General features: G+C 44.2%; 3 protein-coding genes and 1 long non-coding RNA gene across 6 annotated transcripts in view; 2 read left to right on the plus strand and 2 right to left on the minus strand.

Moving 5' to 3' along the window:
* The window catches only part of UNK (unk zinc finger), a 57,032-nt gene extending 54,397 nt beyond the window's left edge, over positions 1 to 2,635 (minus strand). The window contains exon 1 of the mRNA XM_030534324.1: positions 2,452 to 2,635. Within this exon, the coding sequence (XP_030390184.1) occupies positions 2,452 to 2,549 (98 nt within the window). The 5' untranslated portion in view covers positions 2,550 to 2,635. The remainder of the gene's footprint in view (positions 1 to 2,451) is intronic.
* A 247-nt stretch (positions 2,636 to 2,882) lies between these two features.
* Positions 2,883 to 10,538, plus strand: LOC115635486. The gene is made up of 3 exons (XR_003996598.1): positions 2,883 to 2,968; positions 6,113 to 6,178; positions 8,226 to 10,538. It is a non-coding gene; the product is annotated as an uncharacterized LOC115635486 (long non-coding RNA).
* LOC115635483 overlaps positions 4,871 to 23,176 on the minus strand; it is a 34,688-nt gene continuing 16,382 nt past the window's right edge. The window contains exons 13-16 of one of the 3 annotated variants that reach the window (XM_030534326.1): positions 21,731 to 21,790; positions 20,229 to 20,311; positions 19,739 to 19,833; positions 4,871 to 5,268 (exon numbers count right to left, since the gene is read on the minus strand). In XM_030534326.1, the coding sequence (XP_030390186.1) occupies positions 5,147 to 5,268; positions 19,739 to 19,833; positions 20,229 to 20,311; positions 21,731 to 21,790 (360 nt within the window). In that variant the 3' untranslated portion in view covers positions 4,871 to 5,146. Of the gene's footprint in view, positions 5,269 to 14,314; positions 15,692 to 19,738; positions 19,834 to 20,228; positions 20,312 to 21,730; positions 21,791 to 23,176 lie in introns of those variants that run through there. The other 2 variants (XM_030534328.1, XM_030534329.1) reach the window with 2 other exon arrangements.
* Positions 12,223 to 13,917, plus strand: LOC115635485 (histone H3.3). Its single transcript, XM_030534331.1, has 4 exons — positions 12,223 to 12,323; positions 12,889 to 13,030; positions 13,156 to 13,309; positions 13,437 to 13,917. The coding sequence occupies exons 2-4, from the start codon at positions 12,903 to 12,905 to the stop codon at positions 13,563 to 13,565; spliced, it is 411 nt and encodes a 136-aa protein (XP_030390191.1). The 5' UTR covers positions 12,223 to 12,323; positions 12,889 to 12,902; the 3' UTR covers positions 13,566 to 13,917.

Consider the following 23,176-nt stretch of genomic DNA (forward strand, 5'->3'; position numbering starts at 1 on the left):
ACTCTAGTTTATACATTTTCATTCTTATAGTAAGAATCACATTTTAAGAGATAGTTTCACACACACTTCCCTTCTCATCCTGCAGGTCACCTCAACATTCTTGTGTCAACTGCAGCATGGATAGACAGAAGTATTTTTAGCTGCCTTTTATGCAACTGTTTTTGTCCTCTTTGAAAAAAGTAAATCATACAAATGTTGCTCTATTTTGTTGTTTCCATTCCCCTTCTCCTCTCCCCTACAATTTTCCTGTTGCCAGGGTTTCTCTTCCACTGCACGTGATTTCTTGCTGCTTGATTCCCTTTTCCCCTACTTTTGTGGGTTTGCTTAAGAACCATGTGGTCTGCTTCTCCCCATGCGATATTGGACATAACCATCTATCTACCTAATTTCTTTTTCATGTGGACATTCCCCACCCAGTCACGACTGATAGCTTCACTCCCACTGGTGACCTCCAGTCCCCAAGGACAGCTCGTTTCCTTTCCTCCACCTTTGTAGCAGTGGTCCTAATAGAGAGGGCTAAGCTAGATTCTCCTCATTTGCAGTAGAGTCAAAGGATTCTAAGATGTACATCTGTTGAAGTGGCTGGTAATATGAAGAGCCAGCATAAGCAGCTCTCTGCAAAACACCAGCAAGTGCCCTTCAGACTACAGTTGGAAAATTGAATTTAGTGGTTATTGGAGGTGACTGTGAGTTAGGACTCCTAAATTTTATTCCCAGATCTGCTACAGACTGACTTTGTGATTTCTTCCAGGCAGATTACTTAACCCTGGTACGCCTAAATTTACTCCCCTGTAACAGGCATGAGTGTTGTGATTCAGTGCTTGTAAAACACATTAGGTTCACTGGATGAAAGGAACTATGGAAATGCAAACTATTATTTTCTAGCAAGAAAAAGTCCACCAATATACACACTAGTGATATGGGTAATTTGTTCTGCTGATTTTTCCTTCCGGGGTCCGATGTACCCTAAAGAAAAGGGTGACACAATCCAGGGATATTTTCAGCTCAGGGCACAGTTCCAGTCTAATATTTTTAGAGAAGGTCCGAGAACTGCCAGTTATTTCTACCACCATAGCCCCCATCACCAACCCTCCCCTCACCCTGATGCTCCCACCACTCAACCCTTTCATCTTCTTCCTATATAAAAAAGAAAAATGAACTTTATTGCCACCACTTCCAACCTGAATACTTCAACCGCCAAGGGGACACCACTGGCCTGGAGCACAGAGCAACATACTCTAATGATATTTTTACATTCTTGGGGAAGACATGCTCCAGCAATAATTCCCTCATGAAGAAGCAAACTATAGTGAGGGATGCTACACACACTAACAATACTTCTTTTATGGAGGAGTCATCCTTCAGCGTAATGGGAGTGTGGGGGAGAGGAGGAAGAGTAACATGCGCTGCAATCGCTCCTTGAGGAGACACTTGTGTAACATTTGCCACATATGGCTGAGGCTGTGACACACTAGTGATATTTCCCATATGTGCACGTGCAAAATATTCAAGTCATAGTTCCTTCGGGGCATGCTAGTGAGATATCTTCTAGTGAGAAATTCCCCATATGATGCATTCTAGTAAGATTTCCCTCAGGGGTATGTGTGTGCAACATGGCCTTCCGGTATTTCCATAGGGAGATGTCAGTTCTCTGATGGGGGTGGGAGCCTAGAACCTCCTAATGTTTTCCTCATGGGTGTGTGAAAAAACCCCTAGCGATGATGTCTCCTTCACAGGTCCATGTATGACCTGCCCTGGGGGCTTGTCCCTAGTTGATGGGCATGTGACCTGTCAAAGCGTTATTTGTCATGAACGTGTTTGTGAGGCAGCGGAGGCACAACACATGGATGGACATGCTCAACACAGCAGTCACCCACAACAAGGATGGGGGTGAAGGGCTGATGTGCTTTGGCCCTAGGGCCCACACACCCTCCTGAGCCGGGGGGAAGGGCAATGTATTCCAGTTAGGGCAGATGCACCCAACCAAGAGAAGCTATGGGGTGGGGGAGGGAAGCAGACTGAAAATGGGGGTGACCCACCCTTCTGCTAAGGGTGACACACTCTGCAACAACATCCCCACCATGTGGGAAAGAACCAGGCAGCCTCACTGGGGGGGAACACCCTGATAAGGGGGTACAAAGGAGACACCCCAAAGGCATCCAGGAGGCAAAGCTGGGGTGGGGGAGAGCTGAGGCCCCAGTGCATCATGGTCAGTACGGGTGGGTGTATGCGCGTGGGGGTAAGGTGAGTCACTTCAGTGCCTGCCCCGCCCCCTCCCCTAAGGCGGGATCCCACCGGCCCGCGCCGGCCACGGCCGGTTTCTGCCGGTGCCGGGCGGGCGGTTGGTCTCCGTGCGCGCGTGCCGCACGCTGCCCGCTGACGTCAGGCGTGTGTGGCGCGCGGGCGGGCGCCGGGCGGAGGGCGGCGGCAGCGGGTGTTCTCGCTACGTACGTGTAGTGCTGCGGTTTCTCGGGCTGCGCCTGCAGCGCGCTGGCGGGGGCCGTCGGCCCGGCCGCAGGGGGGCCGCTCGCCACTGGGCCCTTCGACATGTTCCTGCCTTCCGGTCCCTCCGCCGCCGCTACCGCCGAGGAGACTTTATTATTCACTCTGCGCGGTCCGCACGGAGACCGCAATGCGCAGGCGCCGCCGCCGCCATTACCGCCCCGGTTCGCAAAGCATGATGGGACTTGTAGTCCAGGCACTCGCGCAAACTCCACCAACCGGGACACAGCTTGGCGGGGCTTCCGGCCTGTAAAACTACAACTCCCGGGGGCACTGTTCGGACATTGCCCCGGACTTTCTTCAGACTGGGATCTGCTGGAAGTTGTAGTTCAGCTGCCCTTCGGAAGCCTAGCTGAGCTATGCATCTCCTGGAGGCAGGGGAAAGAGCTAGTAGTTCAGTGAGGACATGGAAGTACTGCGGCTTAAGCAGTGTGCATACACGAGTGATTCAGACCTGTAACCACAGGTAACAGAGGGTTATGGTTAGACTTGGAAAGATCATTGTTAAATGTTGACTTCACCGTGCACACACAAACCAGGGAACAATATTTTCATCAATAATAAAAAATTACAGATATGCAAAGTAAGAAAATGCTGCTCAAGAGATTGAGTCAAGGCTATTTACAGTGTATATTTTCACATGTGATGTTGACAACTCGTTTTAATTTATCCCGATTTCCCACAACTGTGAAAATTTAAATATATACAAATTGAAAAAAATGCTTACAAATAGACATTATCCATCTACATTATTAAAAAAAAATAGAATTATGCCAAGTTATGGTTAAATAGGATGTGGGGAGACATGCCATTGCTGTAATACATTGTAATCTACTGTTTTTGTTAACAGTAGACTTTGTAACAAACATGATCCTTAAGTATTCTCCTGACAACAGTTGATTTTTTTCAGTACAGTAAATTGAGAAAAAGACCTTTGTGACTAGTGTATGTTTTGGGACACGTGGCTTTTGTGAAGGTAATGGATGAGTTGGTTTGCAGAGGATTAGAGAGGTATTTTCTGTATATAACTTCATTTTCTCTCTCTCCTCTACTTAAAAACAAAAGGCAGACATTCCAGCAGAATGTCATGCAGAAGCTGATTCTGTAGTATTAATTTCCACATTACCCCACAAGGCAGAAAAGGTCCAAAAATAGCCAATGAATAAATAACAGCACACTCGATTTGAGAAGGATGGAGAGAGTTGTATGGAGAAGCTGCCTCTTTACAGCTAACCCCAGATTCTGTATCAATGTTGGGTTATCAGGATTGTGGACACCTTTCACACCTTCCAAGCGAGGAAAAACTGAAAGTAACATTACCTCAGGAACTTTGCGGAGTTTTGCGTTAAATTATCTTCCTCCATGGGGAGATGATGTAAGCCTTTGTATACAGAATTTTGGTATCTCAGGCTCAACACATAATTATTAAACTCACTGGGCTATTTTAGAGTTGGGGAAGGGAGGGAAAGAGCACAAGGATTGATGAGAGGAACACCTTTCATTTTAACTTGGCCACTAGGCACAGATTGAACAATGTTAATGTTAAACTCTAAGGCATGGTCTACACAGTTTTTGTATCAGTACAACTATTTTGGTTAGGTAATGTCTACACTTAAAATGCTATAGCAGCACAGCTGCACTTCAGCCTAGTCACTCACTACAGAGAGGGGAGGGGTATTCCCCTTGCAGTAGTTAATCTACTTCCCTAACAGTCAATAATTCTCCTGTCGACCTAGCACTATCTACACCGGTGATTAGCTTGGTTCAACAAGGTCGCTGAGTTGCAGATTTTTCACACACCCGAGTAATGCAGTTGGGTTGACTTAACTTTTGAATGTAAATTTGGTCTTGAGGTGTGATTTTTTTTTTTACCTAAATAGCTACAGTGGACACAGTTATGCTGATACAGTTTAAGAGCTCATTATCCTACATTTACAGGAATAAGAAAATGTATAAGTATCTTATACAGCATAACTGTATCCACACTTGTAGAAGTTGTACTACTTTAACTATATCAGTAAAGTTTCAAATTTTGTACATAGAAAAGGCCAAATATATAAACAAATAAATCACAGTAAGTGATGAGCCTGTAGAAAGAGAAATGTTGAATTATCAAATAATACTCAAATGATCATAAAGTTTTATTTATATATATATATATAAACACACACACTCACCTCCACTTAAGACTAACATGTTGTGACACTGTTTAACCTAGGGGAGCTCAAACTTTTCATAGTGCTATTGGATAGCCGATCTACCCGCCCATTTGTGATTGCACAGAATCCCTGTAATAGCTACAACATTTGTTTATAAAGTCATATTATGTCAATATTTAATCTTTTTGTACCTGTCTTTTAAAGGAATTTAGCAGCTGTACACAAGGAATTATCAGCACCATGTGAACAGTCAGCTCTGTGGACCACCAGGAGTGGTTCCACACACCCTTATTTGAAAATCACTGGTTTAAGCCAAACAGACTGACTTTTTCTAGACCAGTTAATCCTGGCACTATCCTGGTTTCCGCTGCTTGTTCTCTGCCATGCTCCAGTCAGGAAAACCCAACACACACTCTGAATGAAAGGCAACGCACAAAAGTTAGGTTTTACCTGGCAAGTTTGTTTTGTCTGCACTTTGTATTTTATTATCTGTATGTGTCTGAATAGATACGTGTATCTTTGGAATTTTGCATATGAGCCTTCCCATCATAGCTTGTTTTAGTTTTAGTTTCATTTCCTGTAACCGCTGGATAGCTCCTCTTCAGTCCTATACCAGAACAAAAAGCTATAGAAGTATTTCTATAGTTAGAGGCTTGGGCAATCATCATTATAGAATTACAGAAAAAAAGTCTAGAATCAGGACATAACTCTTGTTAATAAACACTAACCACAGATTTCTCTGCAATGTTAATAATGTACCATCCAGTAAAAAAACATGGCAGTTGCCATTACAGAGTGTTCCAACTTGTAGAGTTTCTGGAAGGCTAGCATCTTCATTGTCTCTAAGCACCCAATGAGTCAAATTAAAATGGGCTCCTCCTTCCAGCCACTGAGTCTTGGCTTTGGAAGGAATGGAGTGTTAGTAAGTCCCTGTTTCAAAGTTTCAGCTACTAAGCTCCCTTATTTGTTGAAAGGATAAAAGACCACCATTATATAAATGAATGCAAAACAGTTTTATTTATATCTAATTATTTTGCTTTCATAAAAAGTTACTTTTTTATGTGCAAACCCCAAAGAATAGGAAAATTTAACAGAGAATGAAGACATTAGGTGGAGAGGAGATATATATATATATATATATAATGTGTAAACCACAGCAGTCCCTATTTTGCAGCACATAATGGATCTTGTCACATCATATTAGTTCAAGTCTGCGGTAGTATATAACCCACATCTATGCAGAACTTCTTATTGCATATGGCAAGAGAGATGATTAGCAATGTTCAGCTAACCAAATCTAAATTAGTGGACTAGTGGGGTAGCTTTGGAAGTGGCTTGCTGTAATTATGAGTTGCCACCAACAAATGATTGAAGCAGATACTGATTTACAATGTGATCAATAGTTTGCAACTGATGTCCATGGTCACACTGTGTTATCTCTCATCTTCCAGAGTGTAAGAGATGATAGCATCTGCCATGTGATGTTCTGAAATGACGCAATGTGGATTGTTTCTGAGGTAGGTTGAAGCCTGGAAGTTCTTTTGTCTGATTGTCAATCGGGTTTGCGATACTACCATTATCCCAGAATTCTTTCCAGTGTGCCACAGGATTGAATGAGGATACTTTAAGAGCTTTAGGCAAATTATAAAAAGGCTTGTGAGATTTCAGGCATTTCTACAAGAGGTTCTGGAGGTCTTCATGAATTGGTAAATTCAGGATGGCCATAGTTCAATTGTACTCACAAGCTGTATGTGTGTCTCTCCAGGATCTTGGGTGGGGGTACATGTGCCAGAGTAGACAACCATTGAATGGGTGTTGATTTTAATTGTTCCAGTTATAATTCTTACTGTGATATTAAGCTTGCACATCCAGAGATTTGGTACATAAGCTGCCCACCCTGCCTGGTGCACAATATTCAGCATTCAAGTACACCAGTGCTACCATTGCTGTTTGAAAAGTGTGTGCTTCAGCACCCCATGTTGGTTTTTGGACATAGCTAGTTCTTCCTTTTTTACCTTTTTTGCATGTCTTTACCAGATGAAATTTAAAAGTCAAGCTTCTGTCCAAATTTACACCAAAGTACATTGGATAGGGCTAGTTTTGGACTTATTCACTGTGAAAGATGACATTAACTCTTTCCTTGGCAGCTTTATTGTTTAGGTGAAAGACTATTACCAAGGTTTTGGAAGAATTAGGAGAGAGCTTTCAGTATTGAAAGTATTCTGCCATTATCCTGAGGTTGGCATTGAGGATGTCACTGATGGTGATGTGGTCTTTGTATTGTACCGTAAGAGCGTTGTTCTCAGCATAAGTCACTAATGTAGATGTTGAATAGTGAAGGAGTCAACATGGATCATTGAGGGTGTGTGCTTTGCTGATCTGCCCATTCAAGAGAACATATTATCTACAGTTGCTCAACGTTGTGGCCAGGAGTCACATAATGCTACAGCATTTGATGATCCTTCATGCCTTGAGCAACAGCCCACATCTCCATATTGCGTTGCATGCAGCAGATAAGCCTGTCAATGTAGTTCCATTTTTTAGATTCCACTGAAAACCAGCCTCAATGTAACTAGTAATGGTGAGAACCTGGTCGCAGCAACTTTGTCCCAGTCTGAAGCTGGCCTGTTCCTTTTGCAGGATGGCCTCAAAGATAGATCAGCAATACCCTCTTGTGATGGAGTGCCTGTGTGCCTTCTTCCCATCCTTGGCTGACCTAAGAACTGCTCAGAGACTCATCTTTTAGTTCTCACTCTGTATAATTTATTCAAGTCCCTCCACCAACACCTGTATAGCGCAACAGGACAGTCCTGATCCCTATGGGACCTTCATAAAGGCCCTGGAAAGACAGGAGATTTCTTTTCCTTTGGATCATCTTCAGTCTGGGCACAGTTAGCCCTGTCCTCCCCACTTACAAGTCTTTCCTGCCTTTTATCAGTATTGTCAGCTGATGGACCAATTAATTCTTTAACTCACCCTTCCTTCCCAACTGACTAACCCATTCCTATTTTCTCAATCAGCTGTCACTGGGGAAATTAATTGAGGCTACAGAGATCAGAGTACTGACTCATCTGTCAGGCCTCAGCACTCTGTCACACTTCTCCATTAATTTATGAGCTTGAATTGGTCTGCCAACCATGCTCGTCCCTTGAGGAATTTGGGATAAATGCCATCCTTGCAAGCAACTTTTCCACTTTGTGTGACCATAAGGGGTTTATTTATTTCTTCTGTAGTGTATGGGGATAGAATCATAGATTATTAGGGTTGGAAGGGACCTCAAGAGATCATCGAGTCCAACCCCCTGCTCAAAGCAGGACCAATCCCCAAATGGCACCCTCAAGGATTGAACTCACAACCCTGGGTTTGGCAGGCCAATGCTCAAACCACTATAGTGGTGGGGCTTTGTTAGATGTTTAGAAAGAGCTCTTTCTGAACCTTCTGTGCAGTACTGGTTCTGCCTTTCACCCTCACTTCTATTTTTAATCTGTGAATCCCGAGACATGCTTTTGGGAGGGTGCTAAACCTGGTGCAATATCTATTTTAATATGTAATTCTTTATTTCAGTTTGCAGGACATACATATGTGATCAAGAATCAATACAGAGCAGGAAGTTCAGTTTATGCCCTATGTACAGTACATTTGAAAACAATGCCATAGTCCACATGAGGCATTTTGGGCCTGATCCTGTTTATCCTATTCAAATTCCCATTGAAGTAAGGATTGCACGACTTAGCCTATCAGCTGTTAAAAATGCAATGAAATGGTTCCATAATCCTTGAGATGGTTACATTTCAAAACAGACACAATCTTTCTTACATACAAAGTCAGTACATAAATAAATGTATTCATGACTGAATATTGGTAACATCATAGCAGAATTTTCAGAAACCTTCATGGTCCAGTGTTAACTCTGAGTACTCAACCACTGACCTTCCAGTGATCTGCCACAAACCATCCATCCATCTCCTCACTGGTTGTCCCTGACTACGATGACCCTCCCCTATCCCTCCCATAATAACTTTCTCAAGTTTACTTCCATCTCTATGCCTAACATGACCAAAGTATATAAGTTTGTGTCATGCTGGTGTCTGTTGAGCCACTAATCCTGTGAGAGGACATGGTCCATGCTATTATGAAATTAAAGCCCGGGAAAGGACCAGGGAAATGGTAGATAACGTGCCCGAAGAACTGTTAAAAGCAATTGGTGAAAGCAATACTGATTTTATGTGGTAAATTTGTGATGATGTATGGATGATTAGAAATTGGCTGGACAACTGGATGAAGAGAATTTTTCTGACCTTGATAGAGAAGGGAAAAATAACAGAGGGTAGTAACTCTCATCTCATCTCCCTGATAGTGTACACAGCAAAGTTCTGTTCTACATAATCCAGGATTCCTGAAAAGAAGTATAGCAGCAGAACTTACCACCACAAGCGGGTTTCAGAAAGTGCTGAGACACACCTGACCAAATTGCAAATATCCATCAAATCCCTGAAAAAGGCAGAGTACAGGCACCCACTGATCATATGATTCACTGACTCTCCGAAGTGTTTGATACTATCTGATGTGACCGCCTTTGGAGGATATTAGCAAGCCTGCAGATTCTAATCTGACTAAACTCACTGCAAGTCTCTACCACCAACAACAGACCATGGTGTGAAAAGCAGTAAGCAGTTTTCCCCTGAGCAGGGTGAGAGACAAGGGTGTATTTTGTCCCCAATCCTCTTTAACGTATATGCAGAATTTTTTATGAGACAAGTCTTGAAGATTTTTACAAAGTGGAAGAAGCTGGGATTTCCATTGGAGGTCACCTCTTAGCCAAACTCAAATATGCTGATGACACAATTCTCTTTGCTATAACCATCAATGCAATGCAACAAATGCTGGAGTCTGGAAAAACAGTTTTGTGAGGAATATGGACTATTCCTGAATGTAACAAAAACAAATTGCACATATGTTGACACAACAAACAACAGGATGTAAGCAGACATCACAATTAATAGACTAGCTGTAGAGACAGTAGCTTATTGAATTATCTGGTATCATATATATCCAACCAAGGAGGCTGTTCCAAAGAAATCTGAAGAAGACTAAAGATGGTTCACTCAGCTATGGTTTCCCTTAAGAGAATGTGGAAAATACATGGCATCTTGAAATATACAAAGGTATAACTGGTGAAAAATGTAACTTTTTTCATAGGCTATATGGATGTGGATCGTGGGATGTTAATGCTCACAAGAAGAAAACTGAAATTTTTGAAATATGGTGCTGGTCAAGACTTACATATTACTGATTTATTTTCTATGAACTTTTCAGAAGTTTTCCCAATTATGATATATTCATATTTTGTTTTTTTTCTCTCCAGTTTTGCAAAGATGTTATATTGATATCTTTGTTAATGTTTGTATATATGCTGAAGTCGAAGACAGTGCTCTATGAAGGCGATAGGAGTTTTGCATCAGTAAGAAGTGGAGGATGAGTGAGTTGTAAGTGCTTGGGCATCAATCTTGCAAATACTTATAAATAAGCTTAATTTTAAGCATATGAACAGTTTCACTGGTAAACTCCTGGTCCAACTGAAGTCAATGATTAAACTCCTATTGGCTCTAGCAGGGTCAAGATTGCACTAGAATCCTGTGTGGGACTGTTTTTTAAATTCTGCTCCCACCCCGCAATACCCACTTCCAACCGCTCCCACATTTTTTCTTGTGTTTTTATCTCGCGCCCACCCACGAAAACTTTAGATCCTTCAAATCCCGCAAGAAAGACAGATTACCCCAAGTTACTAAAATAAAAGTTAGTATATTCTGTACATAAATGGAATTCATACAATTTTTACCACTAAAAGGATAAAACAAATCTTGTTTAAACAATGTAAAAAGTACTTTAACATCTGTTATAATAGACACCAAAGCTCTGTCCCTCACTTAAATTGAAGTATAAAAAGTTTTAAAGTTTTTTCCTTCAAGTTACCACAGTCTGGGTTTTTTTGCCCACTCAATCCTCCCTCAACAAAGTGCATTTTACACATTTTACCTGTGGGAACAGGTATGGCTACATTTGGAATTTCAAAGCACTGCCGCGGCAGCGCTTTGAAGGGTGAGTGTAGTCAGAGCGGCAGCGCTGGGAGAGAGCTCTCCCAGCGCTGCATGTAAACCACATCCCTTACGGGTGTAGCGTGCAGCGCTGGGAGCTGCCCTGATTACACTGACGCTTTACAGCGCTGTATCTTGCAGCGCTCAGGGGGGTGTTTTTTCACACCCCAGTTGCAGCGCTGTAAAGTGTGAGTGTAGCCAAGCCCTCAGCAGGATCTGCAGGGCTCTAGATTGCACCTATTGACTTGAGTGGGACAGCTCATGTCCTTAAAGTTAAGTCCACATGTATTTATAGATTTGGGGCCTAAAATTCTTCCTTTATATAGCTGAATTATTATTATATAACTATAAAGCAGGTTTATTTTATTTGTATGGTTTTAGATATGAAGGGTATCCATGTTGTGGAGATATAAAAATACAGATATTATATTTCTTATTTAACTTTATTTTTCAGTATGTATAGCTATGTATCTATTGTATAAAATAAATGTTATGAATACGTTTGTGTATGAAAGACAGAAAATAATCTTAATGACATTAGTGTGTTGTGTATGAAAATCACTAGCACACAAGGCCCTGATCCTGCAGTGAACTCCATGAAGCCCAGTGCTTTAACTTTACATATGATGTACGCAAGATCAAGGCCTTAGTATATGAAATGTGTTGTAATGATCACATTCATTACATTACTAATTGTTTTGCTTTATTTTTAATGAATTTATGTACCCAGACTGTCCCCATTTAGAGAGGACCATCCTTATTTTTAGCTAAGTATTTATAATATTCCCTGCTTTGTCTTTAAAAAACAAATTCAGTGTATTTCAGTGAAATTAAAATAGTTTAATCCACAAACATCCCTGAATTTGTCACAGATTGCAAATGTTGGTACATAGAATACGAAAGACATTATAGAAAATAAAGTTTACTAATTAGTGTTTTGTGCCTGAACAATGCTTTAGAAAATGAAGTTAATTCACTACTAATAATAGCTATTATTTAAAAGGTAAGAGTAATTGCATTTTTGTTAACATACATTTTTATGAGGGACATTAATAAAACCTACTCTCTGCCCCTACCAGCATGCTTCTATCGAGTCCCCTGTCCCACAGCTGTCCTCCCCTCTGCGCTTAGGACATTCACGCACGCTGCCTTCCTATTGCCTTTCCATTGTGGAGCTTTGCAACAAAGTGTAGGATCCAAAGCATGTTCCATTTCGTCCTATCAGAACTATCTCTGGGTTTGTTGTTCTGATTGGCTCATTCCTGCCTCCCAGTAGCCAATCGGCGTGCTACTTTAACAACCAATCAGCAGCCAGGCTAGCATCCAATCAGCGCTGAGTAAACGGAGCACCGCCTTTGTGTCCTGTGACGGCACGGCGCCGGCGGAAGCCCCGACCAATGGGGAGGTGCGCCGTTTCCAGGAATTATGAGGTCATCACGCAACCTGCCGCCCCCGCTATAAAAAGCGGGTCCTCGGAGCGGGAGGGCACAGTGAGAGAGGTTTGGTTAGGTGGCGTCTTGTACGTGGAGTGGATTATAGCAGCAGCCGGTGGCTCCTCGGACAGGCGGTGAGTGGCTGTTCCGCGCCGGGCAGCGAGCGGCTCTTGTGGTGACGAGATGGACCGACCGGCACCTCTGAGCACCGCCCCCGGTGGTGTCAGACGAGACCCGCGCGGGACCGTGCCTGGCCGGCTTGGCCCCGGAAGAAGCGCGATCCTTTGTCCGCTCGGAACGGGCCCGCCTGTGGCCACCCCGGCTTCCACTGCTCCGCGGCCCCAGCCGCTGGGACTCGCCGGCAGGCCGGCCGGCCGCAGGCAGAGGGAGGCGGGCGGCCGTGACTCACTCTTCCCTCCGAGAAGAAAAGCCACGGGGCGGGGGAGCCGTGACTCCTCCTCCTCCCAGGGGAGGCCGCTGGCTGCCTGCCTGCCTGCCGCGCGGGGGAGGGGAGGCAGCCCACGGACATCTGCTGCCTGGGGCTGGCAGCGATTTGCCCACGTCTCTGCTCCGTGGGGAGGAAGAGGGGGGATGGTTTCCTGTTGTCTCCATGCTGTGGGGGTGGGTTGTACTGAAGGGAGAAGGCTTAATCGTGGGGCAGGGGCTTTCCTGTGTCACTCCTGCCTATTTCTCCTCTAGGTAAGTGAGGGAAAATGGCCCGTACAAAGCAGACCGCCCGTAAATCCACTGGTGGCAAAGCTCCACGTAAACAGCTGGCCACTAAGGCGGCTAGGAAAAGCGCTCCCTCTACTGGTGGAGTCAAGAAGCCTCATCGCTACAGGTAAGGAAAGGAACCTTGCTGAGGCGGTGACAGGTCTGTCTGAGAATATCCTGCAGCTCTAGACTTGGAGCTGGGACAACACGTTATTCTTGTGGACTGAAGTCTCCTCTTCTTGTTCCTTCTAGGCCTGGTACTGTGGCCCTTCGTGAGATTCGTCGTTATCAGAAGTCTACAGAGCTGTTGATCCGTAAGCTTCCCTTCCAGAGGTTGGTAAGGGAAATTGCCCAAGACTTCAAAACAGACTTGAGGTTCCAGAGTGCAGCCATTGGTGCACTGCAGGTATTGTACTACTAGTGACCTCGCTGCTGCTGCTTATGATAACTTAGGAATCTGAGGCAGCATGTGTTGCTTTCTGAAGGCTTCTAACACTCTTCTCTTGCCTTTTTTTTTTTTTTTTAAAAAACAGGAGGCTAGTGAAGCATATCTGGTGGGTTTGTTTGAAGACACAAACCTGTGTGCCATCCATGCCAAGAGAGTCACTATCATGCCCAAAGACATCCAGCTGGCTCGCAGGATACGGGGGGAGAGAGCTTAAGTGGAAGCAGTTTTTATGGTGTTTTGTAGTAAATTCTGTAAAATACTTTGGTTTTAATTTGTGACTTTTTTTGTAAGAAATTGTTTATAATATGTTGCATTTGTACTTAAGTCATTCCATCTTTCACTCAGGATGAATGCTAAAAGTGACTGTTCACATAAACCTCAGTGATGTGAGCCTTGTTGCTCAAGAGTGGCAAGTTGCTAATATGCAGAAGGGATGGGTGATCTTTCTTGCTTCTCATGCATGTTTCTGTATGTTAATGACTTGTTGGGTAGCTAAAATTGTAAGGTACTAGAATTGATATAAATGTGTACAGGGTCCTTTTGCAATAAAACTGGTTATGACTTGATCCAAGTGTTTAACAATTGGGGCTGTTAAGTCTGACCATACATCACTGTGATAGAATGTGGACTTTCAGAGGGTGAAACTACAAGTCTTAACCACAGTGTAACTTACAGTTTCCTAAAAACGTAAACCTGGCAGCTATAGAATACACTATGTGCATTTATAATAGCTATTTTATATATTGTAGTGTCAACATTTTTAAATTAAATGTTTTACATTCACATGTGAGGTGTCCTGTCATTGGTGTGTCCATGGAGTTAAATAGCAAGCTGGATAAAATTTTTGAAGGGAGTGAGTTAATAGTCTTTGCCCAAGGGAGAGGTAGTATAATACTTAAGAATGTTCTTGCCCTAACTCATTTTTTGAATGACTACTTTACAAGTGACCTGAACTAGGGAAAACTTGAGCTCTTGTTCTCTGGCTGCTCTTGTGAAGGTCATGTTTTAAATTAGTAATTACTCTTGTCTAGGCTGGAAGGCAGAGCTTCGTCCTAGTCCTTAAATCACAGTAGCAAAATGTGTGTGGTTTGTTTTTTGAGGGGGAGTTAAGCTACCCCCCCCTTCAAGGTGCATTGGTAGACATTAATCTCCCCCAAAACCAAAGCACACCAAACACGCTCCAGAAAAAGTTAAGGCTTTAATAAGTTGAGACTAAGCTAAGGCCATTAAACTATAGATATTAGGGGTTCAGAAGAGAATGGTTTTTAACTTACTTCATGTTGAAGTCACTTGAATTTTCTTTAAGTATGTATCTTCCTCAGAGTTAAGTTTTTAGGAACAAGCATAGCTGATATCTCAGTTGGACAAGTCTCCTGACTTGACAGTCAGTGAAAGTTTAGGTGCTTTTGAAAATTTGACTCTTCCTATTTAAGTTACAGGTTGTGAGCAAATTCTAGATGGAATAAAATTCCCCCATCTCAATTTGGTTTCACTTTTAATGCTTTTTTTTTTCTCCCTGGAACAATTGCTCTTAAACAACTTCTTCCCTGCTTTCAACTTTCCATCAGAAAGCAGAAGAAAGAAAAGCCTTGCTAATAAAACTGGGGGAGGGGGTGGACTTAGATGACATTCTAAAACATTTTACTGCTTAAAAGTAATATCTTTAAGCACTTGCTACTGGTAGCAGCCCTAACTTAATTTGACTTCTAATTAAAGATACAGAAAAGGTTAACTACAAGTTACAGTGCTGCTCTTAACATGGAAATTGCTGCCCTGTCTAACTTGCTGTGGGGATGGAGGTTATTTGTCTTTTCCTGAGTTATATAAACATTTGCATCCACACTGAGTAAGTCAAGCATGGAAAAACTGACACTGTGAACAGCTATGTTATTCCCATGTTTTATTCCACAGAACTTTGAAAGCTTTTAGTGAAACTCTCCATAGAGAATTAAGAAAAAGTTTATGATGTTGAGACTGGGCAGTAAGTTAGGCTTGGCTTTCAGAGATGCATTTGAAACACTTCCTTCCAAAATTTGGACAGTTTAAAAATAAAATCCTAAATTCAGTTCATGTTACAGGTGAAGACAGCCTCTTAATCCATTGTCAAGGTCTTAGCCTCTGAAAATAGGATGGAATTGTCCCCAGGGCTCCAAATGTGGGTCACTGGAGTGCCTGGAGAATGCTCAGAGCTAGAGCCATCACTCCCCCTTCTCATCAGACAAACCATTCGGTGTGTTTAAATCCAGCAGCTGAGGGAACAAGCACTTATTACCAGTTACTCTTCTACAAACTCTTTAAGGGTGGCTCCAGCACCCTCTTCCCCTTTACAGAATGATTAATCTGGGACAAAATGTTATAACATCAATACCTCTATAGTTATGTAGAACATTTCCCCCCAAATCTCATACTCAACAGCACCCAAATGTGTCCAAATACTACAGTACAATACAAGATTCTAACAAGAGCATTGACTTAAGATGTAAATCACTTGAAAACCTCTTAAATGCAGAAAGTTAAGCAAACAGGATATCAGCATCTTGACACATTTATTAAGAAGGATGGCCCAGTGGTTAGGGCACTAGGACTTGGGAGGTACAGGTTCAATCCCTGCTCTAGCATAGACTTCTTGTGTGGCTTTGGGCAAGTTGCTTAGCCTCTGCTTCAGTTCCCCTACTGTAAAATGGCAACAAATGCATTGCCCTACCTCAGAGGGGTGTCACCCAATAAATACCTTTGGGGGTGTTTATACAGGGGAAAGGAAAAAAAAAAAAGGACCTGCACCAGTGAGTCTCGGAGCCCTGGTCAACTGACTTTGGCTCACATCACAGAGCTAAAAATAGTGTAAACCTCCAGGTTCAGGCTGGAGCCCAGGTTCTGAGATTCTTGCTGGGTGTCAGAGCCCAGGGGTCCGGGTCCAGACCCAGCCCAAATGTTTACACTGCTATTTTTACCCACAAGCTGCAAGCCCAAATCAGTTGACCTGGGCTTGGAGACTCTCTGCTGCATTTTTTGTTGTGTTTTTTGCTGTGTAGACTCACCCTTAAGATACCTGGGTAAATAAAACCCAAGTCTTGCAAGCAATGGGACATCCCACAGCTTGATTCAGTCCTACTTGAAAAAGTATATTTAAATATTAGTCCCCTAAAACAAAACTCACTCCATTCACCGAGTGTAGATATTGAAACTTGGGTATTTCTACCAGCAGTTACCTAAAACTGGTTGGATACGTGGTAAATGAATTAGCTACGGTATTATAGGAATTACTAGAATTTTCCTTTTAAAAAAAAAATCACATTAAAATACCTATGATTTCATTTTACCTACTCCTATGCTAATTAGACATCACAAAAAAAGAGTGGAAGTAAAAAGTTACTTGTGATTTACATCTTTCCCAATGCAGCTTCTTCAAGTGCTTGCTCATTTAGATTCCAATTAGGTGCGTGTGTGCCATGTGCACGATCGTCAGAAGATTTTTACCCTAGCACCACTCGGTGGGTTGGCTGAGGCTTCCCCTGGAGTGGTGCCCTTATGGCACCGGATATATGCCCCTGCCGATCTAGCGCCCCCTCAGTTCCTTCTTACCGCCCATGATGGTCATTGGAACTGTGGAGCATGGCATAGCTGATCTCCACTCCCCTAGCTCTTTACTCGTTATCTCTCTAGTTAGTTTTGTAGTATAGTAGTTTCTAGTTGTAGTTAATAGTAAATTTTGTAGTTAGTGTATATAGTAGTTGGAAGAAAGGGGGTTTTCTCCCCTCCCTCCTTCCCGGTACCCGGGCTCATGCCTGGGTCTTCGGGTTTCAAGCCCTGCTCAGCCTGTCTTAAGCCAATGCCTACGGGAGACCCCCACGACTCCTGCCTGAAGTGCCTGGGGGAAGCCCATCAAACAGATAAGTGCCGCATCTGTAAGTCATTCAAGCCACGTACAAAAAAAGGAGCGGGACTTTCGTTTGAGGCAGCTCCTCATGGAAGCGGCACAGCCCAGTGCCCTCAGGCCTGAGCAGAGACCCGGCGCCATTGGCCTGAAGCGCACCCCCAGCACTGGCAAAGGCTCCCGACACTGGACGTCTCCGGCACCGCAGCCTGCGTGGCACCACTCGCTATCTTCAGGGTCTAAGAAGCAGCACAAGCAACCTGCTGCTCCTGCCCAGTCACAGGCACTGCCTGTGCCCCCCTTGGAACAACGTCCCGTACTGGACCGCCCCGTGAAGGCTCCAACTCCGGCACCGTTGATTCTGGCGCTACAAGCGCCGTTGAGTCTTGTGCATATAAGTTCCCCGGTGCGCACCACCGTCGAGCTCGGTCTGCTATCTGCCCCGGAGACCTTCTCTATAGCCCACGACTTAACCGCACTCACCGAGTCGGGACCGTTGCAGCCTCCGGCACAGCCGGTGCAGTCTGTCCTATCAACAGGGAAGCCCGCTATCATGCGCCCTCCATCGCAGACTGAGATGTCTTGGCACCGCTCCAGTTCGTAGTCCCGCTCTAGGCACTGGTCCCGAGCACAGCACCACCCGCAGTCCCAGCACCAACCATCATCTCAGTGCCGGTCATACTCGCGGCACCGCTCCACCTCGAGAATGTCTCCTTCCTGGTACAGTCAGTACCGGTCAAGATCCTGGCACTGATCTTGGCACCGATCTCCACAGAGTAGGTCCCAGAGCCGTTCTGCCCGGATATCTTCATCGGTGTCCAGATCTCCCAGTACCGGTATGATCGTCGGTACTGATCCAGGTCTCGGCGCTGATCTCCATCCCTACGACGCAGTCCATCGACGTGGGATAGCGCAACACAGCACAATCAGTTGGCCCCACCTTGGTCTTCCCGCCCTAACTCAAGGTCATCCCAGGCGGAGAGTGGCTACCCCGCCCATGACCAGGATGTGGATGCTGAGGGTCAGTGGCAGAACGAGGGACGAGATCCTGCTCAGGGACCACCGCAATGGTCCATCTGGACCCCTTGGGCATACCACCAGACCCAAAGCATCCCCTCCAGGGCTTCTCATTCGGAACCCCGGGTCCCGGAGGCCACAGTCAGCTGCCCCCCCTCAGGGGACGCGGAGATGATGACCCTGCAACCAACTCAGGCATGTGCTCCTAGTATGGAGAACCTGGGACAGCCGGACCTTCTCCAGCAATACTTGCACCAGGAACCATCCTTTCTAAGGTGGTGTCTGCCATCTATGTCAACCAAGACATCTTCCTTCCAGTCTTCTATCCGAAGCCTCACGCTTCTCGACGGGAACAACAGCTGCACTCCCTAGACGTTTGCAGGGCCCTTGCCTTTTACACTGAGTGAAGGAAACCTTTCAGAAAGATGACCCAGTTGTTTGTGGCGGTGCCAGACCGGATGAAAGGCCTCCCAGTCTCCATGCAGCGTATATTGTCCTGGATTACATCATGCATACGGGCATGCTATGGACTTGGCTGGCACCCCAACTACACACCTTACTGCCCACTCAACTCAGGCTCAAGGTTCGTCCTCCGCCTTCCTGGCTCATGTGCCAATACAGGAGATCTATAGGGCAGCAACTTGGTCATCAGTTCATACCTTCGCTTCCCACTGTGTGACATTGCAGTAATCCATGGGTGATGCTGCATTTGGTTCAGCGGTCCTTCACTCCGTGACAATTCACTCCGACCCCACCTAGGTAAGGCTTGGGAGTCACCTAATTGGAATCGATATGAGCAAGCACTTGAAGAAGAAAAGATGGTTACTCGCCTTTGTAACTGTTGTTCTTCAAGATGTGTTGCTCATATCCATTCCAAACCCGCCCTTCTTCCCCTCTGTCGGAGTAGCTGGTAAGAAGGAACTGAGGGGGCGCTAGGTCGGCAGGGGCATATATCCAGGGCCATAAGGGCACCACTTCAGGGGGTGCCTCAGCTGACCCATCAAGTGTTGCTAGGGTAAAAATCTTCCGACGATTGTGCACGCAGCGCGCGCACACCTAATTGGAATGGATATGAGCAACATCTCGAAGAACAACAGTTACAAAGGTGAGTAACTGTCTCTTTTTTAGCCTGCCTGTTCTCAGCAGGGACAGTTTCCAGAACACCTAACTTCACACTTGGGTGCAGCTCATTAGATCTTGTGATTGGGGCAGTTAAACTGAAAGGGCGTTTTCCAGAGAAGAATTATTTCACAATCTCAGGCCTCAATTCAGGAACGCACTGAAGTACACGCATAGCTTTAATTTACGGATATGTTCTATCAACTTCAGTGGGATTTAAGCACAACCTTTAGAAGATCACATTAAAACATTTCTTTTTACCTACATGTGCTAATACCTCACACAAAGTGGAAATCAGTACTTCCATGTGGCAGGATGTGGTGGAACAAAGAATTTCCGTCTTTTACACTCTAATAAACAGTAAAATGTTTGCTTACCGATTCTCTTGATAATTTCTTCACATTCATTCTCAGAATTTGATTCAAACACCAGACAGTCAAAGGTACTGTGTTCAGGGGTCCCTGGTGAAACTCTGAATAAGAAAATTCCTCATCAATAGACAGAAATAAGTCCAGTAATTCATAAAGGGGTTTTAAATGGTGTCGAGGTACAGGACGTACCATAGAGGGACCTCATCTCAACATCTGGTGCATCTGTAACAGCAAGGCTGCTGGTCCATGTACACGTGCAGCAATGGCACACATCTATTGGACCCTGTGCGGTTAGCCCCCTTTTTCATTTACTGACAGTGGCACATGAGGGGCAAGCATGCCCAATCCAATCTCCGGATCTTTCAAAGTTTCTCCAAAAGAGTACACGTGTTTTCTAATTCTAACTTGATAATGGTTTAAGACTCTGCATGAAAATGTAATTGATAAAGTCATGATCCCAAAACCAGACTAGGTTTATCCCACAATCAACACTTACGCAACACAAAATGCAAAAAGATTGTTGCTATCCAGACGGCGACCCACACAGGAGATCTCTGGATAGGGGTACTGGAACAGAACCTACAGTGTAACAGTCAAGAGAGAGATTTGATTAGCAACAAAGCTGACAGTTCAGGGTTCAATCTCTGGAGCCTGCCGTTTGTTCACTGAATTAGTCCAGCGTTAAATAAATTGCTGCAAAGGGAAATTCTTTTCCATGTAGAATGAAGTCAGAGCTGCTGCCGCCATGTATAAGAGACACAAAATAGTTTCACGTTCTGACACTGCTGTGTACACACAAAGGTCAGTGCACTTTCTACAAGCTAAAAACATGCAAAAGCAAAATCATGCTAAGGAAAGTGAGAGGCCACATCAGGGTATTTAAACATCACTAATGTGCCGTATTAGAGGGCTTTCACTTCACCCTCCCACGTCCCTGGTTCTTGCCACACAGACAGCAAGCACCAAAAGACCAGAAGTCCAAAGTGCAGACAATGTGATGTTTATTGGGGTTAGTTTCCAAACAAGCATATTCCAAAGCCCTTCACACCAGTCAGGCTTATCGCTATACCAGGGGCGGCTCTATGTATTTTGCCACTCCAAGCAGGGCAGTCAGGTGGCTTTCGCCAGGTCCACTGGAGCCGCCCCTGCTCTATACGCTGATAGTGTCTGTTTCCCAGTGTTTCGTTCCCAGCTCTGATGCCACAGAGCGTTTACCTCCTGTCCCCTTCCCAGCTCTGATGCTGCAGTACCCTGTTCCCGTTCCCCCACTTAGCAGGCATGATTCCAATTTCCCTTCCACGCACTTCCTGTTTGACCCCAGTTTATATAGCAATATTCTCAGCTATACCTTAACCAATAATTTCCCTGAAATTTAACTAACCAATCCTAACATATTGTAACATAACTCTCTAACCAATTATATCCCACTACCCTAATTAACTTACACCTAGCAAAATTAATTATACAGCAGACAGAAAACAATTAGAGAACCAGACAGGTTAACAACAGAAAAGTGGGGGCCATAAAGATAAAACAATACAGAAATGAGGGTTTCACAACCATTGATAAGTGATTTCTTGCCAGACAGGATGCTGTCAAACTAAGTTTTCTTTAACCATCTTGAGATCTGTTCCTTTATCTGGTGGTGATGGGCACGACCAGGACAGGATCATCTTCCTAACAGCCCAATACCATCTCATTTCAGCGTGACTGGTTTGGAATGTGAGGATGTGACCGTTCGCTTCCCAGCTTATGGCTGCCCCTGCTGCTTAGCCAAAGGCCTTAGCCTACGAACAAGGCCTAAGACTATCCTAGTGAGAGAAGGCCTGTACGCAGGCAGACTGTGGTTTTGATTCTTTGTTTTTATACCCCTGTAACTAGCTAAGTGATAAAAATACACCTAAGTTCTTAAAGTACAGGCTTTACAGGAAGGTCTGAATATCTATATTCTAACATGCCAGAATGTTTCAACTCAACTTGAAGACATGCCTTTCTCACCTTGGAAGAGGTTTTCTCTTGTATGAAGACTTCAGTTTCTTTCACGTCAAATAAAACTTCCTGAATAAATAAACAAAACCAACTTTTAAGATTTATTTTAGAGAAAGATAACAGCAAGAGAGCGCTTAACCAGGAGTGATGTAAATCATACAGAAGCCCAGTTTTTCAGGAAGCCTTCTTCCGCTGGTGGCAAATTCCACAGATCACAACGGCTGGTTGGTGCAGCAAATGAGGTGTGGTCGTGAGTGAAAATAACCCCGGTGATAATCTCCATCTAACCTCTGGTGGTGATTTGACAGGATCGCAAAATTGCCACATAATTTAGTTTGTCAGATCTCTGCTCAGGAGGAATAAAGGACAGGCAGACCTGTGTGCGGAGGAGGAGTTATGCAATAATCAACTTGTGTTCTCCTCTTCGGAGCTCACAGGACCTGATTCACTGTTGCCCTCGATCTTGTAAAGTCTTTTATACCAGTGCACAGCAGGGATCAATCACAGCTATTCTAGAACGGTAGCGTTTTAAACCTACTTCACAAACATCTACGCAAGGTTCAGGCAATGGTAAATCAGGCCCAGAAATGTAGATAACTGAGGATTTAAATCCTCAGATTCCGTATTTTAAATGTTTTCTATTCTTTTGGTTGCAAAGATCCTTCTATACATTAAATCCCCACTAGTGGCTTGTTGAATATACAGCCCAACTGGCTGAATCTGGAACCAGAGTGGGCAAACAGCACTGGCAGAGATGGGCCTTCCTACATTTATCTTACTGAGGTGTGGTGACAACATCAAAATCCTAGCTCAGCCAACTTCAATGCCAACATTCATCTACCAGTATTCATAGTAGACAAACACTAGGCTTGAATGACTGAAGCATAATTGTAAACCCAGCTGGGGCTGATTCTCATTTAGACTATGTCTCTCTCTTGCCAGCCACATCTTCCCCCACACACGCTCCAAACCTAAACCCGTCTGTTCTGTGCCTGCTCAGCTGACGTAACCATAGAATTACATTCTCCCCGACCCATTTTGTTTTGACTCATGCAATAGACACAGATTTGCCGAACTCCAAACCCTACGTTTCAGACTCTTATGAATGCTCAAGCCACGTGGTTCTCTCTCACTAGGTTTGACAATCTAAGCAAGGCAGGTAGTATTCCCCTCCCTCCCTCCCTCCCACTCAACACTAGCTCTTCCCCAAGCTCTGCTGTGCATGTGCGCGCATACACTCGCTTCTTAGCTAATGCCAGCATCACCATTCATGCATGAAGGTGGAAGACTTTCTCATACGGTATGGCAGGACTCACGTCACTGGTAGAAGAAATGTGCCAGGAGGAAAGACATTCCTTTCTATATTAGTGAGGGGGTTGAGAGCAATTCCATACTTACGTCTGAGTCTAGACTTCCATTCCAAGCCCGGTTTTCACTCTAACTTTTGATCAGAGT

The sequence above is a fragment of the Gopherus evgoodei genome, chromosome 15 (genome assembly GCF_007399415.2).
Source record: "Gopherus evgoodei ecotype Sinaloan lineage chromosome 15, rGopEvg1_v1.p, whole genome shotgun sequence".
NCBI lineage: Eukaryota > Metazoa > Chordata > Testudines > Testudinidae > Gopherus > Gopherus evgoodei.